Consider the following 12834-nt stretch of genomic DNA (forward strand, 5'->3'; position numbering starts at 1 on the left):
ACTTTTGCAGCCTAAAGTGTTATATCAACTATTTCCTCATGTTCGCTTATGAGAGGAGCCAACCTCATAGGTAGTGAAAACACGAATGGTTATTCCTAACTACCTAGGCAGGGAATACATGTGTACCTGCCATGCCTTTCACCTACCACTCGCTTCACCCCTTAGGACATGCCATTGGGGTACTCGGTGGAAGTGAAAGGTCCTCTTAGGATGGCTAGTGACTTAAACAGACCAGTCTGAGTAAGCATGCAATTGTGCGAATCAGCCTGCAAAGGCAGGCTGGACACAAATTGAGACCCGCTTGGTGCAAATTGCACCGAAGCCTGCAATGGCAGATCGGACCAGTATTTGGGATCACCATTGGCGTGAATGCGCACACCAGCCTGCAATGGTAGGCGGGGCATGCATTCACAGAAAACATTTGTGATAGGGCACCCCGCAGACTGCACTGGCAGGCTGGACCCAGTTCTTAAAACACAGTAGGGGCGAGTGTGTCCCCACCGGTGGTCATGGCCAACGTTTTTGTAATCTCAGGTGAGCAACACTACCTAACGTGCGTCGTAAGGGTGCATGCAATTTCACACTGTACTTACAGTGGGGAAGTGCTCCAGGCCCTCCTACCTTAACCAGAGAATCGGCCACACCCAGGTAATGTCCCATAGAGCGAGCTGACCCACTAGGTCGGGAGAACCCACATGGGAGTTTATCCCTACCTGGACACTGCACATGCAGATGTACCTGCCCGGCCACCCACCTACCCTGGTTTGGTGGTCCCCTAAGGGTTGGCTACTGAGTGAGACCGGCCAAACTGAGTACGAGACATTTCTGACAGATTATTCAGTTGGGCGGCACAATCAGTGTAGCATCACCGTATTAGCCAGGGTCGCACCCGCCCTGGGCATGTGGTGTACCTTTTTACGGGGCATTCAATGGTACGGCACCTAACCCAATCGAGTGAGCACCCTATCTTGACTTGCAGGAGGATGTTGTGCACTTTCCCGCTGCAGTGCATTGGAAAAGTGCCCAGAGTCCTCCAGTCAGGAAAAGAGAGTTGGCAAAAACTAGGAGAACAAAATACAAAGTTTAGGGAAATCCACCTAAGAAGGGCCATGTCCAACACCAATTATTTTTATCTGTTTGGTTTGTTCATTATCCAGTATTGACTTCAATCCCATCTTGGTGGTTTTGTCTAGAGTCCTGCCTCTTGCTATTTCTCCAGTAAGCATCTTAGATTAGTACAAGGGTTTCTAATCCATTCTTCCAACTGCATCTACCTACCCTTTTGAGTCTGTCCCAAAGCAGTATCCGCCCAGAGGTTGTGGTTGTTAACTAATGTTGAGGTACAATGGCAAACCGAGCTAAGTATAGAGATAGATAGCATTATATTAATAGATGTGACATGTACATTTGCAAGTCTATGTTTTTAATTTAAACCTGGTTGTACACATTAAATATTAAAAGTAAGAGGAACCTTAATGCACTTGTTTCAGCAGTGGGTCAGAATTGGCATCACTAACTTGCAAGAAAGGTTTTTTCCACCCCTCTTACTGGGTTAACAATGGATTTGTAGAGGTTATGAGCGTGTCGGGACAGTGTGATGGGTCACGCAAAAGTGGTCACTGATCTTCTCGGGTTTGGTCTCCACTACAGATTGCACTTCCAGTCGACCCCCTACCCCCATACTCTGAAATCATATTGGCCCAGACAGAGACTGACTTACCTAACGCCTTCTCCCTCTCTGTTTTCCCCAACACAATAGTACTAATGGGAGCATGAGACTCCTCAACAGTCCCATGCTAGCAGTTCTCTACTAAATGACATTGGAAAAGTCCCTGTATAAAAACAAAGCATCTGTCTTCAAAAGCATCAAGGTCATTTGATAAAGGTCCTGTCAGTCCATTTTTAGAGGACATTGAGGAAAAGGGTACTCTCGCCTTTAAGATGCATGAAAGGTGAAGAAATGGTGCATTTGGGGAACTGTTCAGTCGTATGCCTGCATGCCTGGATAAATCAATTCCTACAGAGAGTTGACTTAATCGCTGCATCATTGCCAGTATCTAGAGGATAAGGACTAACTTAGGCAATGGTTTTTGACATTCTTAACTTTGCAGAGTAGCTGTATGTATATTTTTCATTGGCTAAAACGCCCTAAGTATTTCCTGGTGCAGTCCATTGCCTAATACAGCAACATGTCGTCTCCTAATACTTTTTTGGGAGGTGGGTGAGGCGCTTAATTTGGTCAGTTTTTAGGTCTCGGCTCGCAGGCTGCGCTTGCGCAGTCTCGATCCGAGATTTAATGACTTGGAGAAGAGGGGCTTGAACCCGCCCCTCTTCTCCCCTGTTCTCCATTGGCTGGCCTCTTCAATGCTGGCCAGCCATTGGAGAAGAGGTCCCGTCACTCCGATCAGGCCCCGTCCTTTTCGGATCGGGGGGCGTGTTTTTTGCAGAAAGTCTAATTATCTCCTCCAGCCAATGGCAAGAGGAGATAACAGCAAAACACGCCCCCGAATCCGAAAACGACGCTGCCTTTCTCCGAGGCATTTCTGCTTCGCCTCGGAGAAAGGCGGCGGGGTTAATGGCGTCCTCTCCCCCTTGCATACAGTCACGTTCATTCGTCGGCTTGGTAACACGTTTGCTGCTGAGTCATGCTTATGTGCGTACGATGGGGAGAGGGGGGGTGGGGAGAAACGTATACAGGCTGCATAATTAAGTGTTAGAATATCAAAAGGATACTAATGTTTACAGATTACATTTTCTTGCCGCACGCGTTTGCCAATCCAGATTAATAATTTGATCCACGGGTGCGGCATAACTTCACTTTGCCTGCAGATAGGTAACGTAAAAATTAAAATTAAGCGGGTGGTATTACTAAGTAATTGGATTGTGGGCAAAAATAAAACCACGACAGTAAACATTTAATGTATCTACCATGAACAGTACACACTTTATTACTGCTTGTTTACCAACTAAATAGCGTTATTATCCCTAAAAACAGCGATCGTGTATTTCTCTTTTCTACTTCCGGGTCACGGGAAACAGAGAAACACAAGCGATTCTAATCTGTATTTCTAACCGTCGTCGCCACTTCCGGAAACACAGACCGGAAAACGCGCCTTTGCAGTAAAGCCGGGGGTCGGGGCACCTTCACGCTCCCGCCTTTGTATGTGTCTACTGCTCAGCCCGGGAGTCCTCAACTCTGAGGATAATCCGCCTTCGCTTCCCACCACTCACCGCACTATTCAAAACAGTTGCCCTCTCCTCTGCCAGACAGCAGAGCTACCCCTTACAGTAGGTATCTTATGAGCTCTCACTTCTAACAGCCGAGTAGCCTGCAACCTGACGGCACGGGTCTTGGTGGCACAATGGGAGAGGTGTGTTGGTGCAGCGCGTTCGCTCTTTAAACAGCAGAGCTATCTCTCATGTACGCAGATTACACCGACCGTACAGCCAGCACTCCGGCTACATGTCTTACAGCCTCCCTCCACGATGCTCTGTGTTTTTAAGGCGGGGCCTCGGCTACATGTCTTACAGCCTCCCTCCACGATGCTCTGTGTTTTTAAGGTGGGGGCGCAGTTTTGGGATTGAATGTCTGCGCATCACTTGGAGGGGTCATTAGAGGTCAAACTGTTCTCTTTGGCAAAGGTTTCACCTTTGTTTTTTCCTTTTTAATTGTATTCAATCAATCAACGTTAATTGTTTGGTTAATTAATTAAAACCGTAACAAGGTTACTAAAGAACACACCAAGAAATCTGTAAACGCACTTTGACGTCAACCAAGACTTACACACTTGATTCTCCCTCTCACATTACTTCACCACCCCCACCCCACACACTGTGGCCATGTGTTTAATTGCTGCATTGCTTACCCATACTTTCCCCATCCTCGTCATCAATTAAATTGTTAATGTTGGGTTTTGTTTCAGACAAATCTGTAAAAAATCCTTACTTACTGAGAGGCCAGTATTGGTGCGCAGTGCGAAAAGCTGACAATGGCTTTGCATGAGGGGCCCTATGGTGCACAGTGCGAGAAGCTGCTACTGTTCGAGAGTGTGAGAAGTCACCGGTGGGCAGTGAGAGTGGCACTGGTGAGCAGTGTAAGAAGCTGCCATTGACAGCTTAAGGAAAAGGTACCTGTGGACAGTGAGTGTCTGGGGCTGGTGTGCGGTGTGAGAAGCTAGCACAAGTGAGTAGTGTGAGGAACCAGCACTGATGGGCACTGTGGGAACTAACAGTCGTTGGTTTTATAGTGCGTCTGCATTGGTTGGTAGAATGAAACGCTGTCCCTGGTGTACAGTGCAAGCAGCTGTCATTAATTAACAATGTGAAAAGCTAACACTGGTGATTGGTGTGAGGAGCTGTCATTAGTTGGTAGTGAGAAGCTGGCACTGGGAGAGAGTGAGATGTTTTCACAAGCGGCTTTGTGAGAAGATTGTACATTGTGTTACACAGAACGACCTTAAACCAGCGAGGTTTCAAAGAAATTTGCAGAGTAGGTTTAAGAGAACAGCGTATATGCATTGACCGAAAATTAATAAAATGCAGAGTTCAGAATTAGAAGCTCACAACCTCACAACTTCACTCTCTCTCACTCACTACCTCAATCACTCTCTATCTCACTACCTCACTCTTTCTATCTCACTAACTCACTTTCACTCTCTCTTTCACTACCTCTCTCTCTATCTCACTACATCACAACATCACTCTATGCTTATATATCACTACCTCACAACATCCCTCTCCCTCACTACCTCACTCTCTCTATCTCACTACCTCACTCTCTATCTACCTCACTCTCTATCTCACTACCTCACTCTCTATCTACCTCACTCTCTCTCACTACCTCACTCTCTATTTCAATACCTCACTCTCTCTATCTCCCTACCTCACTCTCTCTCTGCTAATGCAATAGGTATCACATATGCAAAAAAAAGCTAATGCCAATAGAAATGACAATGCCATTTATTTAGGGATACAAAAATGATAAAAAAATAATGAGGAATACCAATAGCTCTACCTATAATATTGCCGAGACCATTGCATTGTAAATGGGAAAAGGGCCAGATGCGCTTCTAGGAGGGGGTGGTGGTGGGGTGATTTCAAACCTGGGACAGACTCCTTTGGTCATGCTTCGTGTTTCATGCAGACTTTGTCTAGACGAGTGCAGAAAACAGGTTTGTCTCTCACACCACAGCCACATGTGCACACCGACCAGGCAAAACATTTTGTGTGGCTTCCTTCACAACTCAGGCAGCCAGTGAAACAGAAATACGCAAAATAGGGTGCATATTTAGTAGCAGCAACTACACTCCATTTTTGGTATCTCAGGCAGCCTTCTTTGCTTGTGCTTATAGGACGTGGCTTAGATGTCAAGGTGTTAACTTAACCCAATGGTCGAAGTGGGGGGGAAAAAGTAGGGGAACTGTAGGCGGAGAATCAGAGGGCGGGAATAACCCAAGGATCGGATCAGTGGGCGGAGCAAGAGGTGTGGCCGGAATGCGCAAACATCCCAATTGTTTGTATTTGTTTGACATTTCACTGGCCAGTTTAATCAACCAATGGATACACATGATTATTTAAGGTTATAATGAGTTATTGACATTAAAATATACTCACAAAGTGGGATATGTTTCTAATCACAGAATGCTCAAAATACGATACAATGTGGAAGCACAAGCCAATTGTCTCTGAGTCATGGAGTTTCTGTCATCAGCACTTCTCCCTTTTTCCACAACAGCAGTTCAAACATTAATGGCAAAATATCCTACATTGCAAATGTTTTATATGAGAGCGAATAAGCTATTGACATTGTAAATAACAATGCCGTTTCTCTAAATGTTTTAAAAATAAAAACATAAACAAAAATAATGTCATGAGCAATGCCAATAGCTCTAACTTTACCAATGCCGAGACCATTGCATTGTAAATGCTTGTTGTAAATGGTAGGAGGTTGAACCCAGCCGATCCTTCTGTATCCTTTGCCTTTTTAGATGTTACTGAAAACAAAACATATTTATATTCATAACAAATCTTTACAACTTTTGCCACTAGGTGAGGAAATAAGTCTTGATAATTGTTTACAGACCGACTTGCATGTTTACTTTAACATTCATTACACATTTATTTTGTTTCTGTAGAAGAAAAACCAAGCAGCTCGCAAAATTCAAGCATTGGTAATTGGATTTCTGATTAGACGCCGATTCAAGGCAATGGTTTCTGCAGTTCTCGTCCTTCAGAAAAACTGGAAGCGGTTCCTGGCACAGAAACGAGCTCGTGAATTGAAACTGGAAAAGCTGAAAATTATTCAGTGTAATGCAGCTAATGTGATTCAGGTAGTTTTTGATGACACAATATTGAAAATGCAGATGTGGCGTTCTCATGCTATTATATCGTGAAAACATTTTATTCAATGTCCATACTTCTCACCATGAAAATACACAATCTTAGTGTAAACCTGATCTACATGTGGATTGACTCTTTTCAGTGAAAATATAGTTTGATTTGTCTTTGCCATCAGGCAGTTGTCTGTTACTCCATGTGTTTCACTTGTTTGACAAACAAGCCTTGGCAGAGCACTCTGTCTCGCTTTGCCAAAGCTGTTTGGACACTGAGGTTGGCTTTACTGATGCTTTTAAAACTGTGCCTGTATTGGCGATGCCAGTAGCGACCACCTGTCATGTTAAACATGTTTATCATGTACATTAAGGTGTCCTCCATGTGATGTGAGGCAATGTGCCAGCCATCTTGAAAGTATAGAAAATGTTTTTATATTTCCAAGATGCTCGCCACGTTGTGTCAAGCCCCTTTGCATCACACAACTCCAGAACCATCCTGAAAATGTAAATATGTAATTTCCTTTACTTTTAAAATGCTGGTATGTTATGTAGTCACACAACATGGCAGCCGTCTTGAAGATATAGCAAATACACTTTTAAGATTATTCATCACCGCTAATGGCTTTGCCAGTGCTGGCATAATTGTATAAGCATCCAGCATTTGCAAAGACTATAGCGATGGCCAGCGCTGAGCAGTAGATGGGCAAATGGGGAAGGGCAAGAAAGCTGGGAAGAGGCACTAGAGAGTGTGATGTCGAGCAGCAGCAGTGGTCAATGTTGAACAATCCGAGGAAAGCGAGCAGGAGAGAGAAAGGCTAGGAAAGGTTGAGAGAGTGTTCAAAAGAGCAGGAACAGGCCGTATCTACAGAGACAGCAGAATAAAGGTGAGTGCTGCAAAGCTGAAACTGAAATGAAAAAAGACAAATAAATGAAATAGTTACTAAATGTCAGCAGCAAAAGGTTATAACTCAGACTATCAAAAATGAGAGTAAAGAAGAAATGTTTCATGGGTGAGCACACATGAGAATGAGGAAAACCCTCCACATTAGAGGAGGGAAGTGAGATACACAAGGCATCCATCCAGTCATAATAAGGGTCAGACCCTAACCCTATTGTATGTATTATTGTCTGCAACAGACCGCTGAAGTTGTCTGTAGCATGACTGCAAATATGTATATATAATGCTTAGTTTTACTCTTTTGTATGATTTGAGGCCTTTTATCATTGCTCATGTATTTTTGTAACAGTTTAGTAATGGAAGACTGGTTGCGATATGTGCAAATTAATTGAGTCCTATCTCTCTTTCAGGCTCATTGGCGCCTTTATTCTGCAAGACGATGTTACCTACAGTTAAGATATTCTGCCATTCGAATGCAAGCAAGGATAAGAACAAAGATCGCTGTGCGTTCCTATGAACGCATTAGGAGTGCCACGCTGACAATTCAGAGATATGTACGTGCATGGCTGTTGGCTAAGCAGGAGAGACAGAGGTACCGGACACTCCAGTCATCCACTCTGGTAATTCAGGCTGCATTCAGATGTTGGAAACAACGCAACTTCTTAAAGCAAACAAGGGCTGCTCTTGTACTCCAAGCTGCATTCGGAAAATGGCGAATCAAAAAAACTGCCTTCAAGGAAAAGGCTGCAGTTCGCATCCAATCCTGGTATCGAATGCATTCAAAGCGAAAATGGTACCTGCGACTTAGGCAGAGTGTAATCAGAATCCAGGCCTGCTTCAGATGCTTGAGCGACAAACGAGCATACAAAACTAAAAAGGGGCACATAATTACACTCCAGCGGTACTGCAAAGCGTACCTGCAAGGGAAGCATGAACGACAGGAGTATTTGAGTAAACGCAGTGCAGTTATACGTCTGCAAACTGCCTTTAGAGCGATGAAAGCCCGCCAACAGCTGAAGCAGGTCCGAGCAGCCTGCCTTCTTCAGTCATTCTGGCGAATGAAGCAAGAGAGGCAACGCTTTTTACATGTGAAATCCTGCGTCATCTTGTTACAGGCCCATGTAAGGAAGTGGCAACAGCTGCGTAGATACAAAAAATATAGACATGCTGCCAGAGTGATCCAAACCAGATACAGAGGGCACCTTGCTACGAAACGAGCTGTGTTGGTTTACAACAGAATATATTCTGCTGTTGTGATGTTGCAAACTGCTTACAGAAACATGCGATCCAAGAAAGAGGCGCGTATGTTGACATCTGCAGTAACTATTCAAGCCTTTTATCGTGCCTACATAACCAAGAAAAAGTTCCTAAAGATGAAGCGTGCCATCACGAGAATTCAGGCTAATGTGAGGATGAGTCAAGCTCAGCATCATTACAGAGCTCTGAAGAAAACGGTGCTGTTTGTCCAAAGACATTACCGCTCAAAGAGGTGTATCATGCGGTCTAAAGCGGAATTTACATGCAAGCGGGAAGCTTGTATTCGCTTGCAGGCTGTATTGAGGGGACATTTGATCAGGAAACAAATTCACCAGTGGAAGAAAGCGGCAACGGTCCTTCAAGCCCAATATAGGATGTTCCAGCAAAGACAGAACTATCTCACACTCCGCAGTGCAGCAATAGTGATCCAACGTCATTTTGCTGCGTATCGTGCACAGGTTTACCAGAGGGAGAAGTATTTGAAACTAAAAACAGCTGCAGTTTGCATACAAGCAGCATACCGAGGATACAGAGCACGGAAAGCCCTTAAAATGCAAGTCAACGCAGCACTAACAATTCAAACTGTTTTTAGAGCTTATTCTGCTCGGAAAAATTATCTCTTAACCATGACAGCATGTCTTACAATTCAGAAGTTTACTAGGGCCTACATAATATCTAAAAGACAACGACTGCGTTTCTTAAAGGTGAGGAAGGCTGCAGTGTGCCTACAAGCAGCTTACCGTGGCGGGGTTGTCCGGAGGCAAATCCAGAAGCAACATACTGCTGCTGTTGTGCTTCAGTCCTCCTACAGGAAGGTTGTGGCTCAAAACCAGTTCAGACGAGTAAGAAAGGCTGCATTGACTGTCCAGCAACATTATCGAGCATACTCTACTGGAAAGGAGCAACGCACGCTGTATTCGAAACTAAAATCTGCCACCATTACCTTGCAAGCGGCATGGCGTGGCCGGAGTACTAGACGGCAAGTTCACAAACTCAAAGCAGCAGCTACAACTATTCAAGCAGCTTATAAGGCCTTTTCACTCCGGAGGCGGTATGTTGCATGCAGAGGAGCAGCAGTTAAAATACAGCAATGGTATCGTGCAGCCATCCATGCAAAAGTACTACGTTGGCACTATCTATATCTACGGTGGGCAGTTATCACACTGCAGGCTGGATTTCGAGGTATGATGGTCCGGAAACAAATGAAGCAGTTTCACCAGGCGGCCACTACCATTCAGTCAGCATTTCGGAGGCATCAGAATTATGTTGCTTACAGCAGAATGAAAATGGCAGCAATGACCATCCAAATAAGGTACAAAGCAACCTGTCGGTGCCGAGATGTTCGTTCAGAGTATCTTGAGTTGAAGAGAGCCACTGTTACACTTCAAGCCGCCTGCCGAGGGGCATTAGCTCGACTGGAACTGAAGCGCATGCACAGAGCTGCAATCCAAATACAGGCACATTTTCGGATGTACTTACAGAGAAGATACTACAAAAACCTAGTCCTGGCTACCAAATCAATGCAGTTAATTTACCGTTCATGCAGAGACCGAAATAGGCAAGTTGGTAATTACCAAGCTCTCAAGAACGCTGTTGTCTGTATTCAGTCCGCGTATCGTGGCTTGCAAACCAGGAGGTACATGCATAGGAGGGATGTTGCAGCAACCATTATTCAGCAAAGATTCAGGTGTTATTTAGAAAGAAAGAGGTTTCTTTCGGTGAAGAAAGCTGCTGTTGTGGTTCAGCAAAAATTTCGGTTAAGAAAGCTGGGAAGTCATCAACGAAAACACTACATTTGCCTTCGTGAAGCGGCCATTACTCTTCAGGCTGGTTACAGAGGGTGGAAAGTACGGAAGGCCATTCAGCTGAGAGATAGAGCTGCCAGGGTTATTCAGACAACATTCAGAATGTACCTACTCAATCTGCGCTTCCGAGCTACAAATCTGGCTGCCATTACTATACAGCGCCATTACAGAGCTTTCAGGTTGGCAATCCATGAAAGGGAGAACTTTCTGAAACAGCGGTGCTCTGTTGTGGTTCTCCAGGCTGCTTACCGGGGTATGAAAACTAGGCAATACCTGAAGGTGATGAACAAGGCTGCCACAATAATTCAAGCCAATTACAGAATGAGCTGCCACAAACGTCACTACAGGAAAATGTATTGGGCTACCAAAGTGATTCAGGAAAGGTTCAGAGCAAAGGGACAGAGAGAAGTGGCAGTTAAAAACTATTGCGCAGTCAAGAAAGCAGCATGCTGCTTCCAGGCTGCCTTCCGGGGCATGAGACTCAGAAAGCAACTTCAAGGAATGCACAAAGCTGCAAAAACTATCCAAAGACATTTTAAAGCCTTGTTAGAGCACAGAAGGTTTCTAAAGCTCAAGCATGCCTGTGTGGCTATTCAGAGAAGATACCGGGCATTAATAGTGGGAAGGCAGCAGCGCCAGGAGTACCTTTCTCTTTGCAAAACGGTTATTCTTGTACAGGCTGCCTACCATGGTTCAAAGGTAAGAAGAGAGCTCCGGAAGATGCACCAAGCAGCTACCACTCTCCAGTCTGCATTCAGGATGCACAGAGCTCGTGTTAGATACCAAACCATGAAAATGGCCGCCAGCGTCATACAGAGCTACTACCGCTCTCACACTGAAGGCCGAAAGCAAAGAGCCTGTTTCATGGACCTTCGAAAGTCAGTGGTGGTCCTTCAGGCAGCATACCGAGGCATGAAAGTTAGGAAAAATGTAAAAGACATGCATGTGGCAGCAACAGTGTTGCAATCTCATTACCTCATGCACAGACAGCGGGTTTGTTACAAGAAGACCTGCTGGGCTGTTACAACCCTCCAGCAGATGTACAGAGCAAAAACAGCAGGAGATTCTGCAAGGCAGCAGTACCTGCAAATGAAAAACGCCACTCTGTGCATTCAGGCTGCCTCCCGGGGCATGATGGTAAGACAGCATCTTCGAGAAATGCATAATGCTGCTGTGGTCATTCAAAAGCGGTTTAAATGTCGTTCACAAAAAAGACGATACCTTGCACTTCGAGCTGCCGTAACAGTCTGCCAGCAAAGATACAGAGCGTCATTAGCTGCAAAACAACAACACCAAAACTTTGTTCGCCTCAGAGAAGCTGTCGTTCATATCCAGTCTGCCTACAGAGGTTTCAAGGTGAGGCAGGAGGTCCAGCAAATGCACGCAGCTGCCACCGCAATTCAGTCAGCATTCAGGATGCACTGCATTAGAACCCAGTATGAGGAGAAAAAAAAGGCCTCTTGCATCATACAGGCGTTTTACAGATCCTACATGAAAGGGAAACATGAGCGTGAGGAATATTTGGCCCTTCGCAAATCTGTGGTGGTCATTCAGGGGGCGTACCGGCGTCTGACCGTCTTAAGGCACATGAAAAGGTTGCACACCGCTGCAACAGTAATACAGTCCCAATATCGCATGCACAGACAACGCAAGCTATATAGGCGAATGTGTTGGGCAGTCCAAGTGTTTGAGAAAAGATATCAAGCAAAGCTTGTGAGAGATTCTGAAGTTCACCACTACAGGTTGACTAAAAAAGCCATCCTCCGCATTCAGACTGCTTTTCGCGCAATGAAAGCTAGACAGCTGGCCAAGAAAATAGTAGCTGCTCGGCGCATACAATCGGTTTTCCGAATGTATGCATCAAGAAAAAGGTTTCTTGAGAAAAAGACTGCCTCAGTCGTCATTCAGTCTGCGTTTAGAGGATATGTTACCAGAATCCGAAACAAAGAAAAAGTTGTATCAGCAGTTTTAATCCAAAGATGGTACAGAGCTTGCCGCTTGAGTCATCTTCAGAGACACCAATACCTTTTGCTAAAAAAGTCTGCAGTCACTGTCCAGTCTGCGTTCCGAGGGCTAGTGGCTCGAAGACTAGCTAAAGAAAAGCGAGCTGTAAGGAAAATTCAGGCCTGCCTACATATGATGGTGTATCGAAGAAAGTTCATTCAACTCAGGAACTCTGCATGTACCATTCAAGCATATTACCGGATGTACAGATCACAAAGGCAGTATAGGAAGTGTAGAGAAGCTACACTAGTGCTACAAACTCAGTACAGAGCACACTTGGCAATGAAACGTCAACGAGAGTCTTTCTTGTGCACATTGACAAATGTCATCACCGTCCAAGCAGCTGTGAGGCGATTCATTGAACAGAAGAGGTTTCAGAAGATAAAAACAAGTGCAATACAAATTCAGGTATGGATAGGAATTTAGCCAAGTTTTGAAAAATACATAACACATATATTTGTTTGATTGTTTATGGAGTTTAAATATTCTGCTAGCCTGTTAATGCTTTGGAATGTAAATTTATTATACAAAAGCCGAT

General features: G+C 44.8%; 1 protein-coding gene across 2 annotated transcripts in view; it reads left to right on the top strand.

The window, feature by feature from the left end:
- Nucleotides 1–12834, top strand: part of ASPM (assembly factor for spindle microtubules) — a 393967-nt gene that overhangs the window by 151000 nt on the left and 230133 nt on the right. For both annotated transcript variants that reach the window (XM_085601843.1, XM_085601844.1), the window contains exons 18-19: nt 6135–6329; nt 7641–12704. In XM_085601843.1, the coding sequence (XP_085457969.1) occupies nt 6135–6329; nt 7641–12704 (5259 nt within the window). The remainder of the gene's footprint in view (nt 1–6134; nt 6330–7640; nt 12705–12834) is intronic.

The sequence above is a fragment of the Triturus cristatus genome, chromosome 4_2 (assembly GCF_964204655.1).
Source record: "Triturus cristatus chromosome 4_2, aTriCri1.1, whole genome shotgun sequence".
NCBI classification, from domain to species: domain Eukaryota; kingdom Metazoa; phylum Chordata; class Amphibia; order Caudata; family Salamandridae; genus Triturus; species Triturus cristatus.